The following is a 12740-nucleotide window of genomic DNA, read 5'->3' as shown; positions in this document are numbered from 1 at the left end:
ATCAGATATGTTTGCATCGTTGTCATCGAAGATGTCGTTGCTATGTGAGCCAACAACCTGTGTTGTGACAAATAATGCCTTGAGTGACGACCAAGTCTAAAGTTGTGTGGATGGAAGAAGGCCCAAAATTTGTAACACCGAGTTCTCTGAATGTTCACCTAAAGTTTGTTTTTCTCCAAAAATCTCTTATGTGTCTTGACTGCGTGGACGACACTTCATTACACAGTTACTAAGATATGGAACTGGAAATTAGTCGGTAGTATTCTGAGACTCTTCACTCACAGCTGCCCTAGGATTCCAAACAACTGGACACGCCCATTATTTGGGGTAGTTCCTTGGCACACTTAGATCTGGCCCATCTACACCCCTGTGTGTGTGTGTGTGTGTGTGTGTGTGTGTGTGTGTGCGTGTTTGCATGTGTGTGTGTTGTGCCTGTAGCTCAGTTGGTAAGAGAGTTGCATTTTGAGAATAGTAACATTCGGGACATTGAAGTCGTAGGTTCGTGGACGAGTACAGACGTAATTTCCTTGGGCAAGATATTCACACACAATTGCCTCTCTCGACTCAGGAGTATAAATGAACACCTTGTCTTTGACTGGGGGTGGACTAGATCTATGTGTTGGCAGAACAGCATGCACTATATACGGGTACGTGTGGTCTTGTGGTCCAGTCCCACGGCTGTGCCGAAGTCACTGCCCTTTGATGCTCTGGCCATGCATCAAAGGTTCGTCAACATTGCCTAAAACTTTGAGTAGCGCCGGGTCCTTACCTAGTGTGTGTGTGCGCGCGTGTGTGTGTGTGTGTGTGTGTGTGTGTGTGTGTGTGTGTGTGTGTGTGTGTGTGTGTGTGTTGTGCACACCCGCATGCATAACGTGTGTGCATACTTTGTACATGTGTTGCATATCTTTTTGCTGTTTTTGTCGTTTTGAATTCAGTATTTCAGAACAACTATTGATGTATTGATGTATTGACTAATTAAATGTGGCGGTTACTGCATTACAAATGTGGCTTGCAGGAAATGTGATTGTTAAGTAAGGGTGTGGAGAAGTTGGCATGTTTAACTAATAGATATCAATGTGTTTTGTTTATCTTAATACAATTTATTACAACAAGTAATTATTGTGAAATGTGATAAATTGGTAAGTGCGTGATGGTAGTAGAGGAATTGGTGATGTGTGTTGTGTGTTAGTGTAGTGTGACATGAGAGTGACTGTTTAACTAACTAGTGTCTTTTCTCTTATATCACAGATGCGGGTGAGTGTGTGACAGTTGAGTGTTGGTGTTGTGTTGTCTCACACTGTTTCTCATGTTTGTCTTGCTCTCATTTATTCCATCATTGACTGGATGAACATCAGGATGTGAGTACATCACTGTATGTGTGTGTAATAGTAAACAATGCATCTATTGAATGAATTAAAGTAATGTGTATTGAGAGTAGTGTTTGTCTGTATTGTTTGCAACATGTGTGCAGGGGTGTATTTGACCTCTTGATCTAGGTGGTTTTTGGCGGTGACAAGCTTAATTAAGTTAAGATGTGGCCTTGCCTATTCTCATTGTAGGTCATCCTATACTCTCACCTACTTTTTAAAATCTAATATATAAAGCTCAAACTGTGTGTGTGTGTGTGTTTGTTTGCGTTTGGCGGCCACATCTTTTGTCTGTTCGCAATCGACATCGGCACGCACAGGGGAAGGTTTGCGTAAAAATATTTAAGAAATTATGCACCGGGTCCCCTCTCGAGGGGTCGACCCTCGCGTCAAATTTCTCGATAACGCAAACGCTACACATTCCCGTTTATTCGAACACATGCCTACACCAGTCCTGTGTAGACTGTATGCATCGCCGTCCTTAGCAAAGCTTCGAGCAATCAACTATTTCTTGCCGATGGAACTTACTCTTCTAGCGCTTTCGTTTCTCTCCAAATTCTGATTGTATTTGCACCGATTCCAACCTACACGTTTTCCGCAGCAAGGGCTACACGGGCAGTGTGTCGATTTCTATTGAAACAAGCGCGAACAGCAAGATTCGAATTCGTTCAGCACATCCGGGACCTCGCAACAAAGATTGCACGTGACGTATCCACAGACCTATCTTTACATTACAGTATCTTGCTCGTACGAAGGACGGGCCATGTATACTAGTTGAATTATAAAGCACAAAGAAGCCTAGAAATCCATTTACGAGTGTAGCTGAAAATAACCTTGAAAATGCTCACCAGCATACCATAATTATGTAATAAACTTTTTCAAATCAAGGCAATTAATAGTCAAGTGCCTCGTCAGATAATGTCCTCGTCATTGTCATTAAAGATGTTGTTATGTGAGCCACCAACTTGTGTTGTGAAAAATAATGCCCTGAGTGACAAGCAAGTGTAAAGTTGTGTGTATTTTAAGAAGGTGTAACATCACTCGTAATACACTACTATGTTGCAAGTAGCATGTCTGCTAGTTGCGATACCGCGTAGACACGAGACAGTGTGGGCTTCAATGGGGCAACGTGCCAGGTTGTGAGGGTTTTGTGAACGCTGGGTTAAGCAGAGTGGACAGGTCAGACTCTGAGCTGCTCCGACAAGTGGCGTGAACCCAAGAGGTCACTCGGGGTGACATTGGAGGATTGACGCCCGATAGAACCACCAAGACTGTACTTAAGCCCAAGAGGTCAGTCAAGCTGACGTTGGAGACTATCTCACCCTGCTTGAGCCCAAGAGGTCAGTGGAGCTGACATTGGAGGCTCAAAACACCATCACAGAACCCATTCCGTTGAATGACGTAGATGAGACAACTGGCTTGAGCGGAAGATGTTAGTGGCGTTGACGTTGCCACGTGAGTAGAGGTACTTGTAATGTTGGGCCAAGACTGCCCTGAACAGGGCCCACCCCCAAATGGCACGCTACCCCAAAGAAAGCCAGTAGACTGCGTGTGTACCAGTGCAGTGGAATACAGCCTGAGACATCAAATTCAACGTAAGTACCAACAGTCTAGAATAACGGTAGATCCAATGCTCCAGATCTGGAACCAGGCCATGTATTTTTCCAACGCTTTTACCGGACAGACTGAATGGTGTGATCGGCTAAGAAATAGGTCTACGCCCAAGCAGAACGGGTCTGTCTTAGACTCCTCGATGTGCAGCCGATACCCGTTGCTGTCGATTGTAAGATGGGAGCGTAAAAGCGTTCGGTCCTTGTCAAAATGGCTGGGACTTGGAGCCGTATATTTTGAGCACCGAAGAAAGCCGAATAAGACAGTGGTAAATGCAGCCCAATACATCCGACGGTTGTCGGTTGATAAGTCAAGCCGTTCTTTCAGAGCACATTTTAGTTCACCCATGATTTTGATAGTGATTGGAAGACGCGGTTTAGGAGATAGCCGAAGTCTGCGTCGTCTGATGCCTCGGAGCACGAGGGGAAGGCGGATGGAAGTTGCTATGGGGTCTGGCAGGCCTGCAAGTTGATGATGGTGTTTGATGCCGGGCAGATACACCTTCAGCATCTGGTACTGCACTTCAAAAGCTGTTGACGCGACCAACTCGTTTGTATGTTGTTTGTCCAGTTAACTTTAGATGGCTACAAGATGTCACGAAGAGACGAGTCGAAAATCCATTGTCGCACATCTGTCTCTCCTCCACATCATCTCATCTCAAACACATCATCATCCAGACCCCATCACTCTCGCTCGTTATCCGTCCCGACTTTGTGTGCAACACACAACATTCAACAACCAACAGTGAGTGTCGAACCGTCATCTCAAACGGTCGAAAACAGACAGGCGAAACGATCGACGGCTGCACTGACTTTACTAGAGAAGACGGAAATGAATGGACGTGACGTCATGACGGATTCAGGCGTGTCACGTGTCTTGAGTGACAATGAGACATTGGGGGATGAGAGTGAGCATAACACTCGATCATCATGGGCAGTTCATTCTCCATCAACGTCTTATAGTTTGGCCTCTGATCATTGAGGACATGCCCACACACCAGAGGAAGGAAATGAGTTGAGAACACGGTTCTCGACTGCATCTCCACACACTGTGGCGGTCCCTCATTGCCATGTGCTATCAAAGATTTGATTCAGGGAGGACACGATTGTCTGAGTCAATTATCGTCTCCAGAGGCGTCGCTCAATAGGGGCCTGGGTGGGCCATGGCCCCCCAATATTAGTAGGCGTGGCCGTCTAGACAATTGACAATAGACAATAATCTTAGCGCTGGCCCCCCCAATTTTGGACGTCCAGCGACGCCTCTGTCGTCTCTTTCTGGTAAAAATCTGAGTGAGAGAGAGGGTTATGAGATGAGAAAGAGTGGAGCAATTTGAGCACATGTTGACTAGATGAGTGATGATGCATGCGGGTCTTGCAGTCAATCGGGTCAGCACATGCACACACAATACATTGTCACAATGCATAGAGGTAGAGATGATTACTCGTTTTAATCGACAAATTTATGTGATTGTTTTAGCACTCAGCAATAAATATTTTGTCAAATTAATAAAAATTGGTTGGAGTGACATCACGGTCTTTTAATATTTAATATTTATTATTTAGTATTTAATATTTATTATTTAATATTTAATATTTAATATTAAATATCCGCATGTACAGAGAAGTTTTTGCTTAGTTTCTGCTGCTGGACTTTGTTCTTGTCCTAGGCGAGTTCACTTGCTGTCACAGGTTACGATGTATGGCAAGAACTCGCCTAGAACAAGACCAAAGTCCAGCAGCACCTGCAGTGGAAATGGAAGCGAAAACTTTGCTGTACATACGAATATTACCATCTCATGCTAGTGGAACAAAATGCATGTGCTAAAACACGTGGAGCGAGCACGAGGAGAGGACTGGGTAGGAGTCTAGGAATGTGCCAACCAGAAAAGGGGAGGGGCTGGCTACCACATCCGGGTCGCAACGAGTCATTCGTCTCATCAGAATGTCTTAAGTGCTGACGATTCTAATCGCTCTGTTCGCTCTTGCAGCTTGATATGTGGTAGTGTGAGTGAGTGTCGTGTGCTATTTGTTGCATGGGTATAGATATCTCAGTCTGGTCGTCATGTTCAATACATCGATGTATACTGCAAATAATCAAAAACAGAGTTGTGTACCAAATCAATTGTTTGTTTTGAACAAGATGTGTGATGGTTGATGACTGTTTCATTCATTTCAATTTGTCTAGTTTGTGTTCCTTCCAGGAAGTAGGGCTTTACCTTTGTTTATAATCTGACGTTTCGACTGGATGGCTGATTGTATATTGTATACCTTCCTAACCGTAACCGTAACTATCTCATACTTACTGAAACTCAAAAAGTGACAATTTTATACTTGAAGTTGGTATCTGGTTTTTATAATGTTGAACAATGTAGACACCTTAAAAATCTCTTTCTTACTACTGTGTTTTGGCATTTAATTTATGGTTGGTTGCTATGATTTGTTGATTACCTGATTAGACCTTCCTATGGTAATTGCTTATTCTACTGCTTTGCTCTCCTGCTGGACTAGAGTCTACTATTACATAAATAGTGCTGATGTACAAAGCAGTGCACTCCCATACCAGATGAGGTGATTAAAAATTAATTAAATTTTCAATTGAATTTATTTTGAAAAGTTTCAAATTGGCTTGCTGCTTCAAAGCTGAGTTTGAGTTTTGAGTTTAGTATGCTTAACTGTAGGTCTGATGATGATGGCATGTCCACTGATAACAGTAATGACTCTCTTTAGTGTCCTCTGTGTCTCTGATGGGATTTAACACCTGCTTTTGAACGGCATTCCTTTCCACAAGATTGGCAAACAAATGACTTGTTGGTAGGAACAATTTGTTCTTTCCGTTTCTGACGTTGAGCTTGAAGATGTCTAATACGATTTTCTTCAAACTGTTGGAGTGATGAATGGCAGAGAGATCTCCAGTTTGTTCTATCACTGGATAGTTTCTCAAAATGCAGGAAGTCAATCCCACAAGATTTCATATTAGCCTTGATAGAATCTTTATAACGTAATTTAGGACCACCTTGATGAGGATGGCCCTGTTCCAGTTGACCAAAAAGGAGTTGTTTGGGAATTCTATCATTAGGCATTCGAGACATGTGACCAGCCCAGCGAAATTGGCATTTCATAACAAAAGATTCAATGCCACTGATGTTACAACGAGATAACACTTCTGTGTTGGGTATATAGTCAGTCCACTGGATTCCACATATGCGGCGAAGACATCGCAGATGTAAACTCTCCAAACTTTTGAGGTTACGAAGAAGGGTCCATGACTCGCATCCGTACAATAGAACTGATAAGACTACTGCTTTGTAAACTGCAACCTTCGTGGTCAGTTTGATTTCATGCCTTTGCCAAAGTCTGTTGTACAATTTACCAAAAGCAGCACTGGCCTTTGATATCCTATGAGAGACATCTGCATCAACAGTTGCATTATTTGAAAGGAAACTACCCAAATACTTGAAATTGCTGACATAAGACAATGGGTGATCACCAATCATAACTGGAGGAGAGTTATAGTTTGAGCCTGGACGTGGTTGAAAAAGCACTTCTGTCTTTTTCAAGCTGATACTCAAGCCAAAACGTTTAGTTGATCTGTCTAAACAGTTGACAATGTGTTGAATGTCTTCATATGTGTGACCAACTAATGCGCAATCGTTAGCAAACAAGAGTTCTCTCAGTAGACTCTTAGAAACCTTTGTATCCTAGAGATTTACAGAGGCTAGTCTCTGTTCGCGCTGATTTTGCTCCCGAAGTCAGTAATGATGCAGCTGTAATTGTTTACCACACGCAGATGTTAAGTGATATCCAAAACTGTCCATTAGAGGTCATACTACAACAGAATGAGGTTATGTAAATGTAAAACAATCTGTGGGAGACCATTTTAGTCTGACTTCTATCTCAAACTCCCATTGACTTGTGGATACTTAGTACTGTTTATAGACCATAACTGGTCTTCCTATGGCTGGACTGCTCTAAAATGTCTTGTCTAGTGTCGTTGTATTATTGAAGAAATTATTCCCACTGTTGTGTCTTTCTAGAATGGCAAAAAATTGCCTCAGCTTTTGTGATACCTTACTGAACTTCTGTGCTCATGTAGCTGTTGACTGTTTATGGATATCATAAGGCATGGTGACACTGATCTTTTGCACTCAACATGTTAAATTTGGCTGCCTTTTTTATTAACGCTCGTTATACCAAACAAATTAAAATCAGGTTTTGATGCTCCTGAGTAAGTTAGTTACGATGGAAAATATGCTTGAACCAATTCTAGCTGTGAAGTCCAATCAATTTAAAATTTTAGTCTTGCGTAGCCAGCCTCTCCCCCTTTTAATATCAAAAAGGGGGATAACTTTTGATATCAAAAGGGGAGGGGATGACTTTTGATATCAAAAGGGGGAGGGGCTGCCTACGTGAGACTACATGTCCGGACAACGTTGAAACCTTACTTCGAGCACTGGTCTTGTATGTGCACCTATGTGTGCAGCAGCTGATCCATAGCCTAAGCCAGCAGCCGAGGGTTTAGGACTTTAGTTCTCCTTTATTACTTGTTAACCCTAGTCTCGCGTAGCCAGGTGCTTCCTTTCCCACCGCCCAGAAGTATGACGTGGCAGGGAAAGGTCTAGCTACACAAGACTAACCAACTGATTGGAAATTGGAATGCAGCACATGCACTAATTGTTTATTGCTGATGTTAATTATCATGCCAGCTGATCTGATGATATATTTGCATGCTTTTAAGTTGTATGGCATAGCTGTCATTTGTGTAGTAGTTGTCTTGTATATAGCGGCACGAGCAGGAGCAACAGCAGCAGCAACAGCAGCAGCAACAGCAGCAACAGCAGCAGCAACAGCAGCAACAGCAGCAGCAACAGCAGCAACAGCAGCAGCAGCAGGTATACCCAACTACATAATATAACAGTACCAATGTTGCTGTTCCTATTGATTCAGTATTTATGTATTTGTTGTGTTCAAATAAAACAATTAACATATAGAATACATTTAATACCTGTTACTAATGTTGTTGAAGAATTTACATACTGGTGTATAGGTCTACATGTGATTATAGCCCATCTTCCATGGAACAAATCACAAAAGATAAATACACCATCTTTCTCAGTCATCTATCTAACCTTCGTCCTTGCAATGCATTATTTCGGCTGTTCTGGGCAAGTGTGTGTGTGTGTGTGTGTGTGTGTGTGTGTGTGTGTGTGTGTGTGCGAGCACGTGCACTTCAATTTTATCTGCTTCAACATTCAAGTAGAACTGCCAATCACACATGCAGTGAGCAAAGAACTCAGATCAGTAGTCACGAGTCAACTGAACTTGTAATTGTATTACAATGTACCAAATGAATCCAGTTTGTAAAAAAATTGAGTGACTTGAAAAAAGGGCACTGACCAAGCATAGCTAAGCATTGTTTGTACAACATTCAGCTCACGGCGTAATCGTCTGACGTGAATGTGGATTAGTGAAATAATATATTTATGCATGATCATGACTGTCCAGAGTAACTACCTGATTTCATTACTACTTGACTTACATGTACAGTGTATATGCATTCTTGCAACCTAAGCTAGCAGCCGAGTGATTAGCACTATTTTGTCTAATCATTTTGTTACCTATTGTGTTTCTTTGTTATGTCATTTGTTGTGTGTGTGTGTGTGTGTGTGTGTGTGTGTGTGTGTGTGTGTATGTGTGTGTGTGTGTGTGTGCACGTACATGTACATGTGTTTGTGTACGTTTTATTTTCTGTCACTTTGAATTTCAGTGCTTCGAAAGCTATCGTTGCAGTGCTGTTACTGAATTACAAATGTGACTTGCAAGAAATGAGATTGTTGGCATGTTTAACTAATAGATATCAATGTGTCTTGTTTATCTTAATTCAATTTATTACAACAAGTAATTATTGTGAAATGTGATGAATTGGTAAGTGCATGAGGATAGTAGAGGAATTGGTGATGTGTCTTGTGTGTTAGTGTAGTGTGACATGAGAGTGACTGTTTAACTAACTAGTGTCTTTTCTCTTATATGACAGGAAGAAAATTGCTGAAAAGGCTCTTGAAGAGAAGGAAAAACAACTCAGTCAATGAATTTGTAGGCAATACTTTATAGGGAACCAGGGGCACATAGGCACATCCCCTAGAAATTTCTTAGTTGTAACTGGGTTGTATTGCAAGGGATAGCTGTCTTCTACTGATGTTGTTGTAGTTAGAATTCACTGTTTTACTTTGCTGTATTACATGTATGACTAATTGAATATGTTTGGCCTAATTGCTGTTTAGTGTGACACTCTCAGAGGCAAATTTGGGCCCCCAACTGAAACTAGATTGTTATGCACATTTGCATGAAGTTGTAAGCTACCATGTGTATTCTCTTTTGTTGTTCAAGTGGGTCACTGGTGTGATGTCCCTGTTGCTGTCAAAACGTTTCATGAGAATCTGAGGCTTCCTCAACTGGCACCAGTTTTCAAGAGAGAACTGACCATCTGCAGTCAGTTGCATCATCCCAACCTCGTCCCTATCTATGGTGGTGTGATGAAGAATGAAATTCCTGTCCAAATTGTGATGGAGCTTCTTCAAGGCTCACTTAGTGATCTAATGAAGGCAGCACATGCTTCAAAGAGCTACCATTGCTATCTGTCATTCCGAGAGCAGATCGACGTAGCTACAGATACCACTGCTGCCATTACGTATATGCATCGCCTGCGTCCTCAGCCTTATGTTCATTGTGATATCCGTACTACCAATGTGATGATCACTCGTGATATGGTAGCTAAAGTGGGTGATCTTGGTGCAAGTCACATGATCAACAGCAGCACGTCTCTAGGTGCTCTGAGTCCTGAATATTGTGCACCTGAGAAATTTCCTCGCAGTGATGGTAGGTCAGCTCGCAGCACACGAGAGTCTGATGTTTATAGTCTGGGTGTGACCCTGACTGAGTTGTTTACGGGTCTGTCACCAATTCCTGCAGAGAGGCAAAATCAAATACGAAAGATCAAAAATCCTGATCTGTTGGATATGTGCTTGCAAATGACACATGATAGACCTGCTGAACGACCAACTGCTGAGATGGCTTTCACCATTCTGATCAACCAAAAGTCAGTTGATTCATACAGATCAATTGGAGGAAGAAGGACTGTTAAAGGAAACTTGGAAGGCGAGGAGGACATGTATCTTGTTGATTTCATGCATTCCTAAGGTGAAAATAGAGGCACCTACAGAATTGGACTGCTGCTCTAACAAGCATTACTAGGGCAAGGGAGGGAGGGAAGGAATGACGTATGTGGGATATTGTCGTTATATTTTCTTAACCGTCTGCTTTTAGTCGTTGCTTTGTATCTGTAATTGTTGTAAGCTGGAAATGCCTTTGTAGCGCAGTATGTGATGGACAGCAAATGTCACAATTGATTGCATTTTTACAGCCACTAATGACTGCTGAGTAAAACAAAGTTTGAACTTGCTGAAAGTCAATCACACAGTTTGGTGACAAATCTTGTTCAGATGTGAACACTTCAATGTACTTCACAAGTTCTACTACTTTTCCAACCACCATTATCACTGTTTAGTAAAGCAGTCTGACTGTACCCACAGCCCAACGTGTGTTTGTGCAAGGAAAAGCAAAAACTGCTCAACAGATCTTTCTTCATGTACAAGTAGACATATACTTGTAATAGACCCTCCATTGACCATGCACTCTAAATTCTACATTAAAACAAAATCAACATCACACGTCTGGCAACCATTCCCACTACTACACATACAGTATATCAGCCAGCCAGAATTCTGTTATGAGAATGCGAAGAGGACATAGTCATATGAAATCTAGTGATGCTCAAAGTGAATGGTAAAGCAGCAAGCATAACTTATATCATGCATGGAAAATGGTAAGATGTCTGATAACTGTATGTGTCCTTGGTGTGTACTATAACTGTATCCTAATATACCTGACAACAGACAATAATCCTTCTATATTCACCTCACTCTATCACCTTCAATGGTATGTCGTCTCACAACAGTCACACTCGAATTGCTTTCTTACTGATGCTTTGTTTACGTCGTTTTGGTTGACTGTCCATCAGTTCTGAGTCATGAGTACAATCAGCTGGAGGTGGCTACAACACAAAATGCAATACTATTATGTAACGATGGTGTAACACAATGTACATGTATCGTTGGTTATACTCACTGCTCCCATTCTTTCTAAAGCTCGCCTTGCCAGACGTTTGGAGTACAAACGTTTATCCGGAGAGGTGGTGCTCTCTTCGTGATGAAAGCTGTTTTCCTAGTAGAACAGAAGATAAGAGATCAAATATTAACCGCTTTGTGCCACAGCATTGAGGCTACTGTTTCTACATTAGACTTGGAATTACTTGGTTTCAATATCAAGGTTGTCATTTTGTGACAATCCATCACAACCCCAAAATGATCATCAGTACATGTTCTATAGTAGTACAACCAGTTGTTGATTGGCAATAGTCAATAACAGTTTATGACCATATGTTGTGAGGATGTTTAGTCAAACAAATTATACATAAGCTACACTACACACACACACACACACACACACACACACACACACACACACACACACACACACACACACACACACACACACACACAGCCTTGACTCATATTTGATCAGTACAATATCACTGTTCTACACATCCACAACTTAAAAGTGATTTTTAAACTACAAACAGCATAAACAATTCTAGAATTTCAAATCATTAAATTCAATCTTCATCGTGTATTTAGTATAGTTGGAAGTTACAACAACAAAAAATCAAAATCAAAGAGACAAAGTATACACTCACACTTCCATCTCTATCAGTTGCAACTTACTGTCAAGTCAGTGATTGCCCTTTTCCTGTTGATTAGCTGCAGTCCTGCTGTCTTCTGAGTTAAACTCTCGACCTGATTTTCTTGAACATTGCAGCCAGCAGATTTGCCTTTCATCTGAAACGTTTCAATGGACTCCTTGAAATACTCTTTGAGCTCCAGCACAGATAACGTCTTTGCTGCAATGAAAGACTTTTTCCCTCTAGAAAATCACGAAACCAAGCATTAAACAACAACAACAACAACAACAACAACAACATGTACTGCTGTAAACTACACTGTACACAGAATGTGTTTATAAATGTATAAAAACATGCAGTTGTATAGACCACAAACACATACTGACCGGTGAATAGATGGATAGATGAGAAGGCTAACAAGCAAGCACAAACCAATAATTTAACACTCACTGAACATGAAGATACTGAAAACACAAAAAATTATGACCAAGTAGTAAATAAAAATACAGTTGTGCACAAATAGAAAGACAATCCAATGTCTGATGTCAAATGCATGTGCAATATGAAATGACAACATGCAATTTAAAATAAATGTGAAGCCCATACTATTGTCTTTAAAAGATTGTCTAAGTTTACGTATAAATAAAAAAATATATAAATATGTAAATAAATATATAAATATATATAAATAAATAAATAAATATATAAATAAATAAATATATAAATATATAAATAAATAAATAAATAAATATATAAATATAAATAAATAAATAAATAAATATATAAATATATATAAATAAATAAATAAATAAATAAATAAATATAAATATATAAATAAATAAATATATAAATAAATAAATAAATAAATATATATAAATAAATAAATAAATAAATAAATATATATAAATATATAAATAAATAAATAATAAATAAATAAATATATAAATAAATAAATATATAAATAAATAA

At 40.3% G+C, this 12740-nt stretch overlaps 3 protein-coding genes across 3 annotated transcripts in view; 1 reads left to right on the top strand and 2 right to left on the bottom strand.

Annotated features, from left to right (window-relative positions):
- Window positions 1-5677: 5677 nt before the first annotated feature.
- On the bottom strand, window positions 5678-6482 carry LOC134189265 (uncharacterized). Its single transcript, XM_062657501.1, has one exon. The coding sequence runs from the start codon at window positions 6469-6471 to the stop codon at window positions 5701-5703; it is 771 nt and encodes a 256-aa protein (XP_062513485.1). The 5' UTR covers window positions 6472-6482; the 3' UTR covers window positions 5678-5700.
- Window positions 6483-9231: 2749 nt separating this feature from the next.
- Window positions 9232-10443, top strand: LOC134188642 (uncharacterized). The gene is made up of 2 exons (XM_062656810.1): window positions 9232-9254; window positions 9324-10443. Exons 1-2 carry the CDS (start codon window positions 9232-9234, stop codon window positions 10168-10170), a joined length of 870 nt encoding a protein of 289 aa, XP_062512794.1. The 3' UTR covers window positions 10171-10443.
- Window positions 10444-10608: 165 nt separating this feature from the next.
- The window catches only part of LOC134188641 (uncharacterized), a 14190-nt gene continuing 12058 nt past the window's right edge, over window positions 10609-12740 (bottom strand). The window contains exons 26-28 of the mRNA XM_062656809.1: window positions 11815-12013; window positions 11159-11254; window positions 10609-11084 (exon numbers count right to left, since the gene is read on the bottom strand). Coding sequence (XP_062512793.1) covers window positions 10989-11084; window positions 11159-11254; window positions 11815-12013 — 391 coding nt within the window. The 3' untranslated portion in view covers window positions 10609-10988. The remainder of the gene's footprint in view (window positions 11085-11158; window positions 11255-11814; window positions 12014-12740) is intronic.

This window comes from Corticium candelabrum, chromosome 13, assembly GCF_963422355.1.
Source record: "Corticium candelabrum chromosome 13, ooCorCand1.1, whole genome shotgun sequence".
NCBI lineage: Eukaryota > Metazoa > Porifera > Homoscleromorpha > Homosclerophorida > Plakinidae > Corticium > Corticium candelabrum.
This window is presented reverse-complemented; position numbering and strand designations above follow the sequence as displayed.